General features: G+C 48.4%; 1 protein-coding gene across 1 annotated transcript in view; it reads left to right on the top strand.

Annotated features, from left to right (window-relative positions):
• The window catches only part of ZSWIM5 (zinc finger SWIM-type containing 5), a 97,982-nt gene that overhangs the window by 53,499 nt on the left and 24,652 nt on the right, over nucleotides 1–19,831 (top strand). The window contains exon 2 of the mRNA XM_014250787.2: nucleotides 13,491–13,847. Coding sequence (XP_014106262.2) covers nucleotides 13,491–13,847 — 357 coding nt within the window. The remainder of the gene's footprint in view (nucleotides 1–13,490; nucleotides 13,848–19,831) is intronic.

The following is a 19,831-nucleotide window of genomic DNA, read 5'->3' as shown; positions in this document are numbered from 1 at the left end:
GACTCTGCTTTCAGCTCTCATGGGAAGTGTTGTTCTCTTCATCCAAGCTGAGTTCATCTCTAGGTTTAACAGAGCAGTTTCTCTAAACAAGGAACTGAATTGATTGTAAATGATTGTACCTCCTCTGCAAGATGTCAAGGTCATGATCTGTGAGAGCACCCTGTAGACAGATGCACTCATCACTCAGATGCATTTAGGTTTTATTTTAAAATGTCTATTTTTATTTGCATTTCACCTGCTAGGTCCAAAATTTGGTGCTTCCTCCCCTCATAAATGACTGAGCCCTCAACATAACATAGAAGTCTGTGGGGTTTCCATCCTGCACAGAGTGGAAACTGGTTCCAGTTTCCAGCAAGTGGAAAGTGTAATCTAGCATGGAAGTATTTATTTTTTGAAGACCAGTGGCAACCCCCTTCCCCTCTGCTGTCTTGTGTGCTCCTGGTCTGTTTCAGACTTTAATAAGTTTCTTGTTTATCTTGAGGAAGCAAATTAATAAGTAATGGCAGTTGCTCTTCAGAGAGAAAGGCTGCTGAGGGTTGGAATAATTTTAATTTGGTGTGTGTGTTGTTGAAGGACTGTTTGCTTTTGAGGTGAGTGCATCGGTGTCAGAGCCTGTAAAGGTTGACCATTCCCTATGCACAGAAGTGGTGGGCGTAAAGTTTTGTAAATGGGTCTCTGAGCAAGGGCTCAGGGAGAATTAAATTTGTCTTACTGGGAACTTTGGGGCTCTCGTCTCCTTTTTCTCTGGGTAAGCTTGAAGCCCAGCTGCCGTGTGGACAGATACATTTTCCCTGTGTATCACTGGGCAATCCTAGTGTTGCTCCTCTAGATGAGCATCATCATTTGGTGTGTGGTACCAGTCAGGTCTCAGCTTTGTGTAGATGCCAGAAACCCACAGCTGCTTCCTTCAGACACCCACCTGAGGTGATGCTGTGTTTGGTTTGGAGGTGATCTTGGCCTAAGTGTCATGCATACCCCTTCTGTGGGAATGTAGAGGTGATGGTGGAGTCTGGCTGTGTTTCAGGATGATGTTAACTTCTCTGAGCAACTCAAGTTACTTAGAAGCTGTGAGCCATGACAAAAGCAGTTGTATCTGCTTAAAATGTTTAGAGCTTTGGAAAGAAAACTGGGTTTAATTTCTGTACCTTGATCGTCTCAAGATCATAATTGCATCTTCTCGAAGTGCCTGTGATAACCAGGCTTTCTGTGTGGCTCCACAGACTGGGGCTTTTCCACTGCAAATAGTTTGACAGTGATTGTTCAATGGCATGTGCTGCAGGTTGGCATCTTGGCAGGAACTTTCAAGAGCCCAGCACAGGTTGAGGTGCCACCTCCTGGAGGAGAGAATTGCCTCTGTGTTATCTCCTGTCTGTTCCTCAGCTGCAAAACCTGAGTGTGAGGGTACTTAATGCTTGACATGCAGTTGGTGCAGCAAACTGTGGGAGTTGCTAAGCAGCTGTGGAGGGGGGGTTAGCAGTATCCAGCATCAGGGCAGTATGAAATCCACCTGCACAGATACATTTGCAGGTGTCATCTTAGTGAGGGCATCATCAGCCCTGACCACTCTCATTAGAGCAATGACACACCATATTTAGTCAGTGGCTGTGGTTCCTGGAAAGCCCAAACACATGAGTTTACCCAGAACCTTGCAGATATTACAGGTTGAGACTTAGGAGGATGTCTGGGGGTAGGGCAGGGCTAGAGGTTTCCTTCCTGGAGAGACAGCAGTGGAGCATGGGCTCCTTGCATACTTGTTCACTACTTCCCAGCCACTGTACCCTGGGCTTTGATTTGCTGCCAGACCCCTCTGCCTTGGTCTCCCAGACAGAGGAAGGGGAGCCCTGCTCCTGCTCAGTGTGAAGCAGGAAAAATAGCAGGGTGCAGCTCCTCAGGTGCACTCTGCCATCTGACCAGAAGAGAGACCACTCCAAGCCAGGACATGTCACCCACAGTGTGTGACTGCTTCTCCTTTTCCAGGCGGTCCTATGGACCTGCTTTCAAGGGTCAGGGGAAGATTTCCCCTCAGTGTTTTCCCCATCTCTTAAGTGGGAGTGCTGCATAATACTTGGGTTGTATGATTATTAGGGTGACTCCTGAAACCCTTTGCTGAGATTGTGGGTAAAACCACCTTCTCTCAAATTACTGGCTTCCCTTTTCAAAGGGAAGAGAGGAGTCAAATCCTAGTTGCTCATCTGGTTTTGCTTTTTACTTGATTTCTATCCCATTATGCTGAGCTGACTGCATTTTTGGTTGCTTCCAGTTCCAAATTGTGATGAATGTGCTGATAACATTTTGGTACATGCTGTGTCTGCTGCCAGGGAGCTGTGCCTCGCTTGTCCCACAGAGGATGGGGGCTAACCAGGAGCTTCAGGAGGCTGCAGAGGTGGAATTTCACCCACAGATAGTTATCTGGGATATTGCAGTCCTCTCCCTTTTCCCTTTTCCCTTTTCCCTTTTCCCTTTTCCCTTTTCCCTTTTCCCTTTTCCCTTTTCCCTTTTCCCTTTTCCCTTTTCCCTTTTCCCTTTTCCCTTTTCCCTTTTCCCTTTTCCCTTTTCCCTTTTCCCTTTTCCCTTTTCCCTTTTCCCTTTTCCCTTTTCCCTTTTCCCTTCCCAACTTAATTACTGGAATAAACCTGTGTTTAGAGGATCTGGAGACTCTATCCACCGCCAAAAGGGCCTCATGGCACATAATGGAAGAAAACCACCACTAAATGATTCACATCACACTTTTCCGTTTTCCCTTCAATCCTTTGTATTAAGCATTAACTTCACAATATAGGTTTCCTTTTGTTTTAATTGTGTTGAATTCTAGGGAGAAGGAAAGGATAATTCCTTTGTTTTTCTTTTTACTGTAGCCCCAGCCATCCTGATGACAGATCTTGTCATTACATAGTGTCATTTTAGATGTTTGCACTGCATCAAAAGCAAACGGAGGAGCCTGCAGTCTAGGCTGTGGGTTGAATAACAATGTTTTTCCAGGGGGAAAAAAAAAAAAAAAATCTGTGAAGTTTTTAATGAGAAACATGAGTTTTGCAGAGGCAGCCTGTACACTGCTCCCAACCTAGCAAGAACGATGGCTTCCATTTCCCTGGGTATTAGCTTTTGTGGCCCTTTGTGTTTCTGAAGGCTGTGAAGCTGTGGAGTCATCTTGGACTTGAAAAGCAGGAGGGCTTGTGTTTCTCTGCATGGTGGATCTTCCAGGACAGCTTTCCAGTTGCATGCTCCTTGCTAAACCAGAGGTTGGTGATGTGCGGCTGGGACATGCTGGGGACAATGTGTGTCTGGAAGAAGAAAGGGTAGTACTGAGGGGCTTAAAATCACTGCATGGGAATCTGCTTTTCCTGAAATGCCTGCATGCTAAAGACGGTGAAAAATGCTGATGCAGGAGAGCAGAGCATCTTTGTTGGGCATCTGTCTCCCAAACCACATTCCTTTCAAGCAAGGAGGGCTGCTGGGGAAGTCTCTGCTCTGCAGACCTCCTGCTGCCTTCCTGACTTCTCAAAAAGGTCATGTGAAGACTAATGTGATCAAAAGGGTTTTTAAAGTGTTATTTAAAGTGTGTTGACTGTTCTGCAGAGGGTTTTGGTCATGCAGAATCGGGAAATTTGACTGCTTGTCAGCCATGACCCAGAACTTCGCTGCGGGGTCTCACCAGAGAGGACATACTGGCAACTGAACACTTTTATGTGGTTGCCTCGCTTGGGTTGGTCTTATCCCTCTTTGATTTTCCTTACAGTGCATGAACACACTGCTTTGCTGTTACTCTCTAATATGCTGAGGTTTGTGTGTGGTGGTGTTTGTACCAGGGAGCCATTTGTGGGGTTTGGGAAATGGTTGTGCCCAGGAAATGGCAGTGAATCTGGCTGCTCAGGCTTGGCCTCTGGGCTCCATGGAGCTGACTCTGAGTAGTGTTGGATGTGATGCATAATTTGGTGGAACTGGAGGATACCCAAAAAAACCCTGCTCCATGTGGAAGAGGCATAAAACATCCATCAGCAGGTTGAGTTGGGCTTGGAAACTGCCACAGCACACGTAGATGCTCTGCAAGGGCTCTCCACTGTCAGAGTTGGCGCTTCTGAAATACCCTCAACACACTTCACTTGCATGGTGGATAAAAGCTGTGTGAGGAAAAACAGCAGGGTGCAGCTCTGTTCACCTCCAAATGTTACACCTTGCAATGCAAAGTCCTCCAGCTTCTTGCTGGATGGTTCCTCTCACTTTTCAACTTACGGATTGAAAGAAAGCTGGAAAAACCATTTTTTTCCACATCAAATTAAGGTCTGTGCCTTTCCTTCACCTCAGTTTTTGCTGGATGTTGAAATACAGGAATTAGTCTTCCCAAACTTGATACCACCTTTCATCTCTTCTGGGATGGCTCTGGTCAAGGCTCTCACCATGAGCTGGTGATCAGTCCAGCCACTGGTGTGCCAGCAGGTTTGGATAACTCCCTGTCCTGGAACTGAAGTCCCTTTCTTCAGAAATATACTCTCAGAGTTTCCAAAAATTATTCTGGAATAAAATGTCAACAGAAGAGGCTGGTCTGGAATAGCAGTTGCTGAATAATTTATTCTGCAATGAGTAGATAATTTCCCTATATGGAGCAGCCCAAATAAGCTCCAGAATTTAAGCTTTATTGGTTTGGGGGCCACAGAGGAGAGGAAACCACTAAGTTTTTGTGAAGTTACTGAAGTGAGCTAAGCTGTTAAGTATAATAGTATTTCTGCAATATAAAGTTTGTATCTGTGGTCTCCTTAGTGAAATTATATATATGTAAAAGAGAAAAAAAAAGAAGGTGGATATATTCTAAATAAGGGCTGTAAAAGTCAGCAGGAGAGGGGAGCCATTCTGGTGCCTTCTCCTGGGGTCTGTGCTCAGCTGCTGAATGGGGAGTGGAGAGCAGAAATGACAAAATGATGCCACCTTAGAGTTTTTTCCACTTTGGGGAAGCATTTTTAATGCAAAGCCATTTTCTGTGCTTAGAAGTGAGGTTCTTGGAAGGAAGTTAATTGACCTTTTCAGCAAATTTGTTACTGAGACCATTACAACAAATTCTGTTGAAATGCTTTGTAAATACAATGTTCATTTAACAACACTGCCAGTGACTTAGAAAGTCAGACTTTATGCTCTCTTAAAAATGAAAGAGCTATTCTTAGTGGAAAAAGTGTCTTTTTGGGGAAGAATTTGGAGCAGATTTTTGTATTGAATCTAGGCTGCCTCATTCCCTTGGAAGGCATCTGAGGGCCAGGAAAATCATAACTAATAACTTCTCTATAAATTGTAGAGCTGCTATTTTAAGGTCTGGTGTCTCAGGGAGGATCAGGGTGGTGTCCTGCTTCCCTCCATTGCTGTGTAATGTCCTGGTTTGATTCTGGTCCTTCTTAAGCTAGTCCTGCCCTATGCAAAACCAAAATGTGGGAAGAAAACAAGTCAAGAGGTTCTCAGGTTTGGTTTTGCTTTTGATTTTCAATATTGGTAAATTGAGTTTGTGTTTTGAGTTGAAGATTGCCCACTCCTGAGGCAGCTTTAAATGGTAAAATATGCATTGAATGCAATTTATCTTTGCACAGTTGGAGACAAAATCCAAAGCTGCTCCCCAGCCTCAGGCTAAGTCCTGGAAGAGCAGCCAATTCAGGTGGGAGGTTATGTCTCAGAAAAGCAGGTCAGCAAGGCAAGCAGATACCTTGAGAGAAAAGGATGTCCATGGCTGTGGATCAACTTCTTCCACAAACAGAGGGCACTCAGGAAGGAGCTCTTAACCCAGGAGCAGCAGGTTAAAGGCTCTGGCATAGGAGGCACTTTGCTTTAAGGGTTAGGATTATGTTTTTGTGGAGCTAAGAGCTCTGTGAATCACCACATAAAAAAGGTGATGAAGGGAAGAGCACTGCTCTGCTTGCTTTTGTCTGTGATGAATTTCAGTGATCCCATCATGGTGACACTTGCATGAAGGGATAAGAGGCAGTTCCTAATTAAAACCCTTTTATGTGCTAGAAGCCAGCTTCTCAGCTGTTGGAAATCTGGGTGGCTTCATTGAAGTCAGGAGATGACCCCATCTGAGTCTCGTGTGTGAGTTTTGGCATCTCCCACCAGTTTCCTTGAGGCAGCTGAGGTGGTGACAGCACAGGGCTGCGTTTGCTTTGTGGCAGCGCCAACTGATGGCATGCAGGGGCCCGGAAGCTGCGGCAAAAGTGAATTTCCTCCCTGTGGATATTTTCTTTCATGCTTGAAAACAACCTTGTGTCTGTTGAGCGAACACCTAAGCTGTAACAAGGAACCATGTTGCTCCTTGTTTGGATATACCTACTTGTGAGCACAGAGAGAAGAGGGCTGGATGCTTTGGGGATGGTCACAGAAATGCGTTGCTTTTTCTCCCTTGGCTGTAGGGATGCTGTGTTCACTGCTTCTGCTGAAAAATGTATTGCACATTTTCATCTTTCTCACATTTCTGATTGTATTAAGAAAAGTCTTTTTATTCAAGGTGGCTGTAAGTTATACTGCAGCAGTAAAGAGCAGGGACTTGACAGCATTTTGCCACTAGTTATTGCGTGGACAGCACATGTTAACCAAGATGCTGTGAGCTCATCAGCTCTTCAAGCCCTTTCTGTTGCTTCAGCACCATTATTTAGATTGGTTTGAGTTGGATCTGACCTGCTAGCAGAGTATTTCAGCTTGCAAGGCTATACCTTAGCAGAGGAAATCAGTCCAGGCTTTAAAACTGGTTGTATATTTTCATTTTGTCCAAACTGTATGTCTTCAGAGCAGGGATTGCACATCTGGGTAGATTAAAAACCCATTTGTGGGCAGGTGTTGGAAGATTGTGGAAGGTGATGCTGGAAAGGGTGGTCTTGGATTTGGGGCTGGCAACAAAGACCCAAAAAACCCTGGTTCTTAAAACATTGTATGGGAAACAAAGGGCACTCTGGGCTGGGGAGAAAATGGAGAACATTTTGTAATAATTTTTGGGTAAAGTCACAGATTGGGACTGGTTGTCTGGAGCATGGCCTTGGGCCAGCCAAGCCCCTGAGCTGGGTAGGGGGAGGGGAAAAACCTCCATTTCAGGCTCCTAGATAAACAAACACCAGAAATCTCGTAAGGGTAATAATGGAAATCACTGAGAAATTGAGTTAATACAAGGGCATCTGTGTAAGTGAATGCTCGGGACAGGGAAACAGCTTTGTCCTTTAACTCTAGTAATGCTGGAGCAGATGGGAAGCGCGGTGTGCTTCACGCATTAGCTGGCTCGGATAAAGAGCAAGGCAGAGGCCGGTCCTCTTGGCTGATTAGAGGTTAACAGGGATAGAAACCAGCGGATTGACTCTTCATTTGCAGGAGGTGTTGTGGGATCAGAGCAGATGGCAGAGAGAGCGTCCCTCCAGCTTACTCAGCTGCTCAGAGGAGCTTACGGCTCCCTCCAGCACAAACAGCCCCATTGCATCTCCTCTGTTTACAGCTGCAGCTCTTGCTTCTTCCCTGGCCTACCCGGAGAGGTGATAGAAGAGTATTTCTCCTAAACCTAGTTGGTGCCCAAGGCCATAGGTATGTGTGGGGACTCTTGCAGACATGGTGCATACTCTCCAACTCATCCATTTCCCTTTGTTTCGGCGGCTCCTGCGGCAGCTCAGCTGCAGGCATGGCTCCTTCCTGGGGTGATATTAATGGTCTTTGTTAGCTCTGTGAAAGTAGAGGAGCTTTTCCAGGATGATAATGACTGGGCAAGGACAGGAGCATGGTGGGGACAGGGAGGAGGGCTGCAGGGGGAAAACCTTTAGCAGCAGGAGCACGGCTGTGTTCTGCTGGGGCAGCATCCTCCTGGCCAGCCATCGCCTGCCTCCTTCATCCCTGCCGAAGTCTGTTTCAACAGCAGCACCTTTGCCTGCGGTCACAAAACAGAATAGCTTTGGGGAGGAGGGAGGATGGAAACTCATAGCAGCTCTGCTCATTGACTTGCTGGAAGCCTAGATTCCCTATTTTGCAAGGGAGAAATGGCAATTGATTCAGCCTTACCCTCTTTCTTTCTGTCTGCCAGTGCTCTGAAAAGGCACATTTTATCTGTGTGTGACAACACCTGCCTAGGGTGCCTCTCATTGAGCCGCTGAATCAAAAGAGCAACAAGAAAAGTGGGTTTAATTGCACACATCTTCAGCCGAGTCTTTCTTGCACTGGCAGCACAAAAGGCCAGCCCTGTGCTGGTTGAATGGAGCCCAGGAGGGCTGGGGCACGCCGTACTCTCTTTACTATCGGAGGCAGATGATTCACTTTGCTGGAGCATTGTCATGTGCAAATGAGTTCATGAGCCCATCTCCTTTCCAAGTGCAAGGTCAGGGACTGAGAATTGTCAGCATCAGCCGGCTGGAGGAATTGATCTAGAAGCCGGAAGGCTTTGGGAGATTTTACTAACCTTCCGCTTCCCACCCCCCAAATACACCAACACCTTCCTCCCGTGGGTGTTGTCTACATTACAAATATTGACCGATTTTAAGTTCATGTTTAGAAAGCTGCTGTTTCGAGGCATGGAAATGTGACTGAGAATGACTTATAAATAACACTTGGTGCGGCAATTATTATTCATTGCTAGTTATGGCTTTCACACACTGGAAAAACAAATGGTTTTTCCACTAGGAGCTGGAGCTGCAGTCCGTTTAATCACTAAAGAGCTTGGAATCACTTTAGTTTAAAATAACTTTCCGCTGTGGCTTGGAAATTTTAAAAAAAATATATTTGGGTCACGTTAACCTAGTGTATACAACTTGAACTGAGAATTTCAGTTTACTTTGTCTACATCTGCTGGGCCCCATAAATATCTGTGTATTCATTCCTGTTTGGTTTCACAGAGCTCCTGCCTGAGGATAGAGCTCCCAAAAACAGATTAGGAGTGGGGTTAGTCTGGCTATAGGTGGAGAATCCTGGGAGCTGAGCATGGAGTACAAGAACAGTGAGCATCCAAGCTGCTGTCTGCCACAGCCACCCCTCTGGCTACCATGCAAGGGGATGTGGCCGGTGCCTTTGGGAAGCTGCGGGGATGGACTTTGCATCACGTTGCTCCTAACAGAGGCTGCCCAAAATATCAGCCTCGGGTAGTAGGAGGTTACTTGAGGTTTTGACAGCCAGGTGTGGTTGTGAGTTCTTTATGTACACTGTTCAGCCACATCCCACCAGCAGTCCATGCTCAGGGCATGTTTCTCTCTGCTGAGCCATTCTCTGCCCCCGCTTCAAGGTTTCCACAAAGTCAGAGAAACGCCTGTGGAGGAGACAGAAGAACCACAGTGCCATGAATAAGTGTTCCCCACATGAAGACTGGCCCCCATCCTCTCACAGAACAATGCCAGTGCAGCATCCTCAGGGTTAGGTCTTGCAGGTAGCTGCAGCTCTGTGGTGCTTTCCACCCCTGCAGGACTGTGCCAACACTCTGGGAAAAGCAGGCGACTGCCACGCCTGGGAGGAAAGAGCTAATTTTTTCCGAATGGCACAACTTAGCTAATGACAACTGTGACTTCTGTCTGGGCTGCACTGTGAAATCTGAGGGATGGCTGTGAGCAGCAACTGCCAGAGGGAGCAGAGCTGAGCACTCGGGTTCCCAGCTAGTGTGGTAGGTGTGGAGGAGTCCTCTCTTGCAGGTGTTGGTGCCACAGTTAGGAGAAGGGAAGGGGCTATGCCTGGGTTTTCTTTGTTTTTGGGGTTTAAATTTCCATCTGGGGGTCTGCCTATCTCCACACTCCAGGTATTTCAATGTAACCAGCCTTAATGAGTGCTTTATCTTCAGTGATTTGCTGGAGGACACAAAGCAAGGGGTCGTTGCAGCTGGCCTCATGGCTGTGGGTTGGAGCTGCAGAACAGGCTAGTTTCTCCTGATGGTTGGCATGTGGATATCTGGGTTAAAGATGTCCCATTGAAAGGCTCTCTGCTTTTACAGGACTGGAAGAGTTTGCACAACTCCTTTTGGTTAAGTAGGTTTAGAAATCAAAGAATTCACCATCTTGGTTAAAGATGCTTCTGTTGAGGTGTTAATGCTGGTGTCCTAATAGGAAAGTCTCTGCACTGGGGTCCCTACTAAAGGCTTGATCCTTTGCAGCTGTTGGAAAGCCCAGGAATTTTTTTTCCTTGGATCCCTCCTCCTCCCAGCTTGCAGGGTTCATCAGCTCCGAAGAGGAGAGTGCTGCCCAGCTGACAAGTGTGTAAGTCCCACCAGTGTGGAGCTCACAAACTCCTGGAAAACAATTCCAGGGTCTGTTTTAACTTAAATCAGAGATGCAATGTCCTGTGGCAGTAAAACAAAGAAGGTTCTTGCTCCAGTATTTTGTCCCCATTTGATGGGTTGGATGGCTGGGATTAGAAAGAGATGAACTCATCATGCCCTGTGTGCCCGTGAAAATTCATGGCACCTTTTTGTGCTTTTTCTGGGGCAGTTATGAACACTCAGCTCCTTTTACAACCTCGATCAAAGAGGCATCCACTGGGAAGCTTCTGTGGTAAAAGTAGGAGAGGGTGTTTTGGGACAGGGAAAAGACAATGTTGTTCTTGGGACAAAGCTAGACTCTGGAGGGGCGTAATGAGTCTGTAGTTACAAAGATGGTATTTAATTATTTCTTTTCCATGTTTTTCAAGCCTTGGCACTGTCACTTTGCTGGCAGCAAATCAAATACCAAGTTAGCTTATGTTAAGAACAGAAGATGAAGTCCTAGATAAGCACTGGGCTGTGGGAGTGTCTTAAATTGAAATGTACAGGGAGGACACAGAGGAGAGTATGTCTTTGCTCTCAGTGCCATCCAGATCCTGTGTCAGTGATCAGGGCTATGTTTCTCTCTACTGAAGTGCTGGTATCACAGCTCCTAGGATGCTTCTTTCTTCTAGGATGCAAGATGAACAGAGAGGAGGGTACAGTAACAGCTGTACTTTTCCAGGGTCACCTATAGCTTTTTGGTGATAGCATCAGTGTTTTGTGTGGAGCAGGAGTGTGTGCTTCAATGGACAATGGAGTAACCACCCCAAAACCCACTTTTTAGCCACTACTCTTCTCTGGGACAGTGATACCCATCACTGCTGAGCTTGTGTGCTCAGCAGCCATGGGTGATAGGGTGCATACCTGTCTGCAATGTAGTAGCTGTAGTCTGACCTCACATTAATGTAAGTATTCACAAATAATGCCTCTGTTCCTGCCAGCTCATCTCTATTCCACCCCCCCCCCCCACCATGTTTAATTTCTGACTCAAGTTTTGATAAATGTTTCATAGAGTTCCTAGTTTATCTTAAATAGACCTGCTGTCACCAAAGCTAAAATCTAAACCAGCTCTTGACTTGGGGCTCGAGTGGCAGATGAACTTGGCAGTTGTTGACATACTGAATGGTCTTGTTCGATGTGCAGACCAGATCTGAGTTGTCAAGACCAGCTCTTGCAGCAGATGGGAGAGCACAGCTTTTGGGGTGCCTGAGAATAGCCTGAGAAGTATCTGGACAAATATTCTGTCTTGAGAGGCTGGATGAGATCACAGTTGATACATTTTCAGACTTACACCTGTCTGAAACAGGTCATTTGGTTAAATGAGTTCCTTCAGCCTTACACCAGTTAGCCCCAAGTGGGGACAGGCCCACGGTCCTGTTAAAGTAAGCATTTCAAGGCAGTGTTTATGGCCAGTAATTTGTCCTAGAGTGTTTTATATATGTGTGTGCAGGCATACATATGAGGATGTACATACTTGCTCAGGAACGCAGTTTCCAGTCACTTTAACTTGTTCAAAAAGTAAACTAGGGAGAAACTGGCAGTGAGTTGGAGCTGCCTGCCAAGCATTGCAAACCAGAGAAGTGGTAAAACATAAACACTTCGGAGTTTATCCTCTGGATTTATATAGTTTGGCTGCTGGGGGACGGGCTTGTGTGGAGGGGAAGGTTTGTCAGCCCCTGGCTGTGCTGCTCCCGCGGCGCCGAGCCCAGCACCTCCACAGACACGCTCCTGCTCCCGGCAGCCTGAGAGCAGGGAGGGGAGGGAAGTGCAGGGCTGTCCATCCCTCCCCTCCTGCTCTGCTGGCCACATGGGGTGGCTTTTGGGTGATGGCAGCAGAACAGGTCTGCTTTTCCCCCGCCCCGGCACTAAAGTAAAAGCAGACCTCCTTGACGCTTAATCAGATTTGAATGTGGTTTTTGGCGTGGCTTTAAAGAGACTGGCAGTGAATAGCTGGTTTTGATGCCATTTATTAAAAACCTCTGGTAGAATTTGTCTCCGAAAGCCTTTGTAAGAGCTGGCAAACGCACAAGAGTTTGATGCAGTTAATGTATTTTAATCTTCACCCCCCAACACCCCTTCTCCTTTTCTGCCGCTAATTGTAGGGCTCTCAGCTGTCTGCTGCCTTCTCCAAGGGGATGGCAGGCTCTGCAGGGACCTGTACATACACAGGCTTAATAAGGTTGCAGTGGCATGGAGAAAAGTGAGCATCCTCCTCAGGGAGGATGGCTGGGATGGGCAGCGTGGGGTGCCAGGTCCCACACCATGTTCTGACATGGGGACACCAGATTGCCCTGGCCATGTTAATTAACCCTCTCTTGGAGGAACAAGGCAGATGAGTGTGAGAAACCACTTTTCCACGCTTTTCCGGCGGGCTGAGCAAGTGCAGAGTGTTGGTGTTGGACCCACTCAGCAGCTGGATTGTGAGAAGGACTCCCTGAGGCTCCCGTTCAAAGTGAGGTTGATAGCCATCCATCAATCTTATCTCATTGACTTAGTCCCTCTCTTGCTTGGCATATCCACCTTTCTTTGGACCCATGGGACTTTCTGAGCCCATTTCATGTTCCTCACCTGCGTTTGGGACTTCTGGGGGCTTATTTCACACTTTGTGCCTGAAGGCACTGTGGCCCCTTTGTGCATGGTGGGAATTGTCAGGGGGACCATAACATTGGTGTGAACAATTTGTGGGACTCAGGGAATGGTTTTCTGCCAGCTGTGGTTTGGACTGTGCATAGCTCCTGTCCCTGCTCTTTATTTCCACTGTGTGGAAGAGCTCAGAGCTGTGGCCATGCCCTGGAGCACTCTACCTGGCTGAGAGACCAAAGTTGGAATTGCTTTGCATTTAGTTTGTGGGTTTTTTTGTCTGCTTCATCAAAGAAAAGCAAACGTGGTCTTTTTCTACCAGCCCTCACTCATGTGAGTTGCAAATTCAGCGAGAGGGAGGCGTGGATGGAAATGACTCCCAGGAGAGAAACAGTCTGAGATACTTAAACAAATGGGAACTGAGCAGCTTCGCTCTTCCCCTGAGGGTTTGGCTGTTAAATAAACTCTCCGATGAGTCTGGCTGTGTGTGTGTTGGTGCAGAAGTGTGTTTGTATACATGGGCTGGGTGTTGCTGGGTGTAAGCCACGGGGATGGGCTGTGCTGGGTGCTGCACTCCTTGGTATATGAGAGAGACACGCAAGCAGCCTTGGCTTTCCCTCCTTCCAAAGCTGACATGGGTGGTTGTGATCAGAGGGAAGCTAGCTTGACCCTTCCCTCTTCCTCTTTCCCTTTCCAGGGTTCCACCTCAGCGGAACAGTAACGGAGCCAGCGACTGCGACAGAACCAGAGATGACCTACAAGGTGGCCATCAGCTTCGACCGCTGCAAAATCACCTCCGTGACGTGCGGCTGTGGGAACAAGGACATATTTTACTGCGCTCACGTCGTGGCGCTTTCACTGTACAGGATCCGCAAGCCAGACCAGGTCAAACTCCGTCTTCCCATCTCAGAGACCCTATTCCAGATGAACAGGGACCAGCTCCAGAAGTTTGTTCAGTATTTGATCACAGCACACCACACCGAGGTGCTGCCCACCGCCCAAAAGCTGGCTGATGAGATCCTGTCATCCAACTCCGAGATCAACCAAGTGCACGGTAATTCCTCCCTCCTCGCTGTGTGACCCTGACTTGGTGTTTAGGGCTGGGGTGGTAGTTTTGGTGCCCATGGTGATGTCCTTCATTTTACATTTGTCTTTCGCTGCACTGAGAGAGCTGGCAGTGTCACACTGATGTTAATGTATGGGTGTTGGGACCACATGATTGGGGTGCCCTCATCCTGCCCTCTGCTCTTCTTTATGTGTTTATCTGTCAAACTTGGGCATCAACAGGCAGAAGAGGCAGAGCTGACAGGCTGGTGGTGCACAAGGCACAGCTCAGAGTAGAATGGAGAAACCAAGGACGTGGTGCTGGGACCCTCTGGAGCAGGAGATGCAGTGGGGATCTGGCTTCTCCAGCACGTGGGGACATAGTGTCAGCCCAGGCCCTGCACTAAGTCAGCTGTGGCTGAGCTGGTGGGAGATAAAGCTTTAATCTCCATGGGTGTTAATTTGCTCATAATAAATGAGCGCTGCTGTTCTTACCTACTGCACAAAGGCAGTGGAGATGTGTCCTGGGGCTTTGTGTTTGAAAGATGCTTTTGACTTCCTCCCCTGGAAATCTGGAGGACAGTGCTCAGCCCAGCCCTGCTCCATTGGCCCAGGATGTGGCCCAGGCTCCTTAGGATCTCCTGCTGTGTATTTTCAAGGAGCCCAGGAGCTGAGGTTGCTCAGGGTCTGCAACAATGAGCTGCTCCCCACCGTGCCAGTCCCACCAGCTGTAGAGCAGAGATAATAAACACTTATCTGCCGTGGAAGGGCGTTGCAGGGATTAACATGTGCCTGTTAAGTGTTCTGAAGATGAAAAGCCCCATATGCAGCCTAAAATACCATCTGAACTAGTTGAATCCACATGTAGAGAAGTAAGGCCAGAGGTTCACCATCACCATGGGGGTGATGGCAGCTCTGATCTTAGATGTGTTCATCTCTCTCTATCTGGTTGTTCCTGTTCCTACCTTGGGAGAGGCCTTTGTGTCTGCTGGGCCACATCTGCCGCATGGGTGGTTGTGCTCCAAGTAACTGGCTTTTGTGGGGGGCCTTCAGTTTTTGGCATTGTAAAAGAATGAGGAACTATGATGCTGCAAGGATCTGGTGAGGGCCATTCCCTCTCTGAACTGATCTACTGAAGCTGAGGCTGGGCAAGATCCCTTCTTGGCCGTTGTTTGAGGCTGCTTTCTCCTAAGCAGATTGAAGTAAAGCTTTTAAGGCTCAGAATATTTATTGCTCTAGAGTCAGCAAAAGGCTGGTGAATTAGAGTCTTACAAAGATACAGATGTTGGCTCCAGTTCAATATCTGCTTCTTCTTTTTACAAGTGGTTTAAAAAAAAAAAAAAAAAAGGAAAAATTCTCACTCCCTTTAGACTTGTGCAAATTCACGCACTCCAGTGTGCGATTTTGAACCAACAGAGACATGGTCATCCTACAGAAGCTGGCACCTATCTGACACCCCTGTGGCTGGTCACAAGTGAGTAAATGGCTCTGCAAGCAGGAGAGCATCTTTGTCTCACCCTGGGAGAGGATGCTGACATGATTTTAAGGTGATGTATAACTCATAAATGTTGCATCGTGTGAAAAGGAAGGATTCAAACCCCTCACATACAAGTTCATAGTGATGCTGTCCAGGGCTTCGATTTTTGATCCTGGACAGTGTTGCAAGTTTTCCCCTCCTGGTCCTGCCAGAAGCACAGCCACAGTGCAACCACCTACACTGCAGACCTGCTTGACCCCAGGGTGAGGAAGGGCTTCAGCCATGGGGGTCTGTTTGTGGGAGAGGAATTCTGGGGTCTCCAGGTGAAGTGGATCCAAATTTGTCCCCCATCTTGCCCTTCCCAGCTGTGGATCATGCATTCATAGTGGGTCACTGATGTTGGGATTTGTAATTCTTCAGGCTGTGCTTTTGATAGGATGTGCCATGTGACCATGTGCATTTCAGACCCTTGGGGTCACATCCCAGCCTTGGGGTTAGGGCTAGGGTGGCTTTTGGCAGGCTAGCCTCTGTAACCCAAACAGTGATCCACTGCTTGCATTGGACACCTGAAGTTATTGCACCCTGGAGCAAGAATGTTCTCTCTGGAAATCCTTCTTTTTTCCCTGCCCCTACTTCTATTGAGGAGAAGTCTGTTGAGCTTCATATCAGCATCAGGTCTTCCTCACCTGCCTCTGGTCACCCAAAGGATTCCTCTTTCCTTGTTTATATGGTGAGCATGCAGGATTGAGGAACTGATTTTGCACCAGGCTGGCTGGGGAATGCCCCTTGTGCAAGGGGATTGTCTGGTTTTGTAAAATAAGGCTTTCTGGGATGCTCCTTCTCTCCTGCAGAGCCTGAATGGCAGAGAAAATTACTGGCCATTGTCTGGCACGCTCAGCTTCGGGCATTGGAGCTTTGTTCCTTGCAGGAATCTGTAGCCGCGGGCTGTGCACCTCGTGCCGATCTTCTCGGCTGTCTTCTTAGAAGGAAATGCAAACTATCCAGTAATGATGGAGTCTTGGAGCGCAGCCAAGGCGCTTGTGTGTTCCCGAAGGATTCAGTCCAAGCAGAGCCTAGGTGTGCCTGCCACTCTGCTCCCCACTTGACCTCCGCCTGCTGAAGTGGATCACGTTTCTGCTCCTGTGGCTTGGCTGCAAAGGGCAGCGTGTGCCAGTGAGAGCATCCTGCGTGTCTGGCACCTCCACGCTTGGCGTCTGGAGTGGCAGCTGGAGGGAGGAGACCAGGGTGGGTTTCAATTCTCCTTCCCAAGGGGACAAAGCCAGCAGTGTGGCTGCCTGGCACAGAGCAAGGCTGCAAGGATATCACTGTGCCAGCAAAAGTGACTCGTGGCTGCTTGGTCTTTCCTGGTGGGTAGAATGCTGAGAACAGCCAGAAGCTGCAGCTGGAAAGCTTGCATCCAACAGCTAGGACTCCCAAGGGAGTGAGGATCATCTGGTGGTGGCCACCTTGGCACCCTATTCCCTCCACTCCTCTGAGAGCTTAAAGATGGGACAGTGCCTGTTGGCCCAGAGGATTCAGAGCTTAGAGGTATTTTTCATGCATCACTGGTGAGTTCTTCCTCCTTCCTTGCATAAAGAGCAGGAAATTTTGGCAGACCCCACATTTGAAGCTCTGTAACTCACCCACCTTGAGCAGCATGTGGACATGGCAGAGAGTGCTGCTGCCCTCAGTCCAGGAGCTGTGGCTGGGGTGGTCTATCTGGTCCACAGAAATGCCAGTGGATGATACTGTATCTGTGGTGCTCAGCTAGTGCCATCGAAGGGCTTGGGATGCCCTTCTCAACCAGAAGTAAGAAAAGCCACAAAACCTCTGCTGTCACAAGGTGCAGGGGCAACTCCCTCTGAGGGCAAGCCACGTGAATCACCAAGGGGCCTCTGTGGTCCTGCAGGGTCTTGGGAGCTTCTGTGGAGGAGAGGACTTCTGGAAAAACCTTAAAGGGAGTGGTCCTTCAGGCTTTGGCATGGGAAAAGCATATCTCCTTATTCAAAAGCCTTAAGAAGCCTGCTGCCCTTTTCTCCATGCATTCTTGACCACCTTGAGCTTTCCTTCAATTCCTGGGCTAATACTGTCCCATCTTGCTCCTTGTGCACAGCAAGCGGGCTGCCAGGTCAGTGTGCAGGAAGTCACTGCCTGTCCTGTCACACTGAGCCAAGGCTGATGTTTGAGGAGTCCTCAGGTGCTCTTTGACTTTCAGGTCATCCCGAGACAGTGTCTGGAGGGCAGCGCCGGTAAATCTATTTGAAATTCTGCCCTCCTGCAGGGGAGGATGAGAAGGTCAGATCTCCAGGGCATTCGTGTTCCTGTTTGCTGAACTGTTGTGGATTAAAGGGAAAAAACACACCTGAGTACTGGAGAGAAGGGCAGCTCTTCCCCTTGTCTTGCAGAGCTGCTGGGGTTGCCAAATGACTCCAGAGCACGTGTGGTGCTTGACAAGCAGCTTCCAAAGTCGGCTGCACCAGATACTGGTACCGGCTGGACCACATTGCTCCTGTCCACCATGCTGGGAGCCAGTCTGGATTCCCTTGCCCCGTTGCTGTCAGGTGTATGTGAACCTTCAGGCTGCCCTGGCAGCTCCCTCTGACTTCCCTCCACTTGAAAACGAACCGGGAGTCTTGGCGGAGCTGAATTCCTTGCTTTGCTGCTATTTTTAATCCCTTGTTAGAGTTCATTTCCTTTCTGGTGCCTGGTTATTTTCTCTTCAAGGTTTTCTGCCGTTTGCTTATTTGTCCATGTCTTCCCCACCCCCCGGCCTGAGCTGATCCTTCACATCTGTTTTCTCTCTGGATGCCGGAGAGGAGCCCGGAGGCATTCAGCAACACCACCATGTGCTGCCATGAGATGGCCCTTGTGAATGGCCACCATGACGGCCAGCTCTGCTCCAGGCACTGCTGACCCCGGGGCTGGCACGGCCAGGCCCCAAACCACTGATGGGTGCTGGGTACAGTCGGGTGAAATGACCATAAGGGGAAAGCTGGAGCAGCCACCTTTATCATTGGATGGCTTTTAGCATCACTTTATCAGCTCCAGGTACTGGTTAAAAATAACAATCACGCCTTTTTCTTTGTATCACAAATCCTGCTTCAAGTCGGATGTTCTAGGAGTGCTTTCCGTGCTACTCAGCTGATGTATCCTTCTTGGGTTCAGGAGCTTGGATTTGGGATGTGCCAATGCTTTGGCAGGACCCACAGGATTCTACTGCCTCCTCAGCCCTGGAAACCTATGGCTTCCCAGTCCAGAAGCCCCTTTTGTTTTCTTCATGTTGGGCAGCTAATTTCTGAGCAAGGAGTTGAATTTTCCATGCCTGACTTCACTCTGTTTCCTAATTTGTAGATTTTTCCAGTCCTTTTTTCTCGGTTGTTGTATTTGCCAAGTCTCACTTGGCTGTCAAACAGTTAAACCCCCAAGCTCCCAGCTCGGGGGGAGCCCAGCTTGGGGGTGTGATGGATTGCATTTTTATCTCAGTTTCTACAGCCAGCTGTAAACGGGCTGGTGAAACACTCTTTCCACTCAAGATGTGCAGTGGTGTTTCCTTAAATCTGAATCCGGCAGGACCAAGATCCAGCACATCTGAAACAGGGCTCCTTGGAGCATGAATGCTGCTATATGAGAAATGTGTTATGCAGGCGCCGGGCTGTTTTACATGCCGTTCCCAGCTCCTTTGGAGCTGAGACATGGAATCACTCATCAGCTGCGTCACGGCATGCCGCTGCCGAAGCCCCCACGGTGTGAACGTTGGCAAGGGGAAGTGGACAAATCCTGCCATTAATATTTAAACCCAGCACAAATCCCGTTGTTTGCTCTTAAATGTTTATCCAGCTCCCCAGCGTAATTGGGCAGCCTGTTATCTGCTGGGTTGTGCTGCACGTGTGGGAATTTGCTATTGCAGCCCTCTCTCTGAATCTTTTATAAGAGAGAAAAATACATTTACAAGCAAATTTGGGCTTTATTTGGAGGCGTGTTGCTAATTTGGCTACGGCCCGAACCCCAACGTGCGAAGTGCTCAATGTGTTGCGTGGGAGGAGGAGGTTTTATTTAGCTGCACACTCCCTTCCTTGCTGCTCGGGCTTTCCGTCGCTAACGCTACGTGTGAGCAGCAGGCACTGAGGGGTAGCCCTGGGAACCCCCAAAAAACCCACCTACTCTTTGCATTTTGCGACCTCCTCCTCCTTAATCTGTCACAGCGGTCGTGGCCACGGTGAGGGATGAGCTGAGCTTTGGTGGGAAGAGTCACCTCTCTGTGACCTCTTGGTCCCTGCAGACAGGTGATCCTGCAGAGGCAGTGGAGGCTGCTCTGGATAGCTGCAGCTGGGGGTGGCGGGCAGGATGGTGGGGAGGAGGATATTAAGAGTGCAAGCGTCTGGGATACCTAGTGATGGGGCCGGATAAGCGCTCATGGTAGACAGATTAGTCATTGGTTCCTGATAGGGGATAATCACTGGCTTGTCTGCTCTTTATCTGCGAGATAAGGATGAGGCTGGGGGAGGGAAGGAAAAGGC

The sequence above is a fragment of the Pseudopodoces humilis genome, chromosome 10 (genome assembly GCF_049639895.1).
Source record: "Pseudopodoces humilis isolate 2021_Gansu_Grassland_sample_001 chromosome 10, ASM4963989v1, whole genome shotgun sequence".
Taxonomy (NCBI): domain Eukaryota; kingdom Metazoa; phylum Chordata; class Aves; order Passeriformes; family Paridae; genus Pseudopodoces; species Pseudopodoces humilis.
Note: the sequence above shows the minus strand (reverse complement) of the source record. Positions and strands in the feature narration are given on the sequence as shown.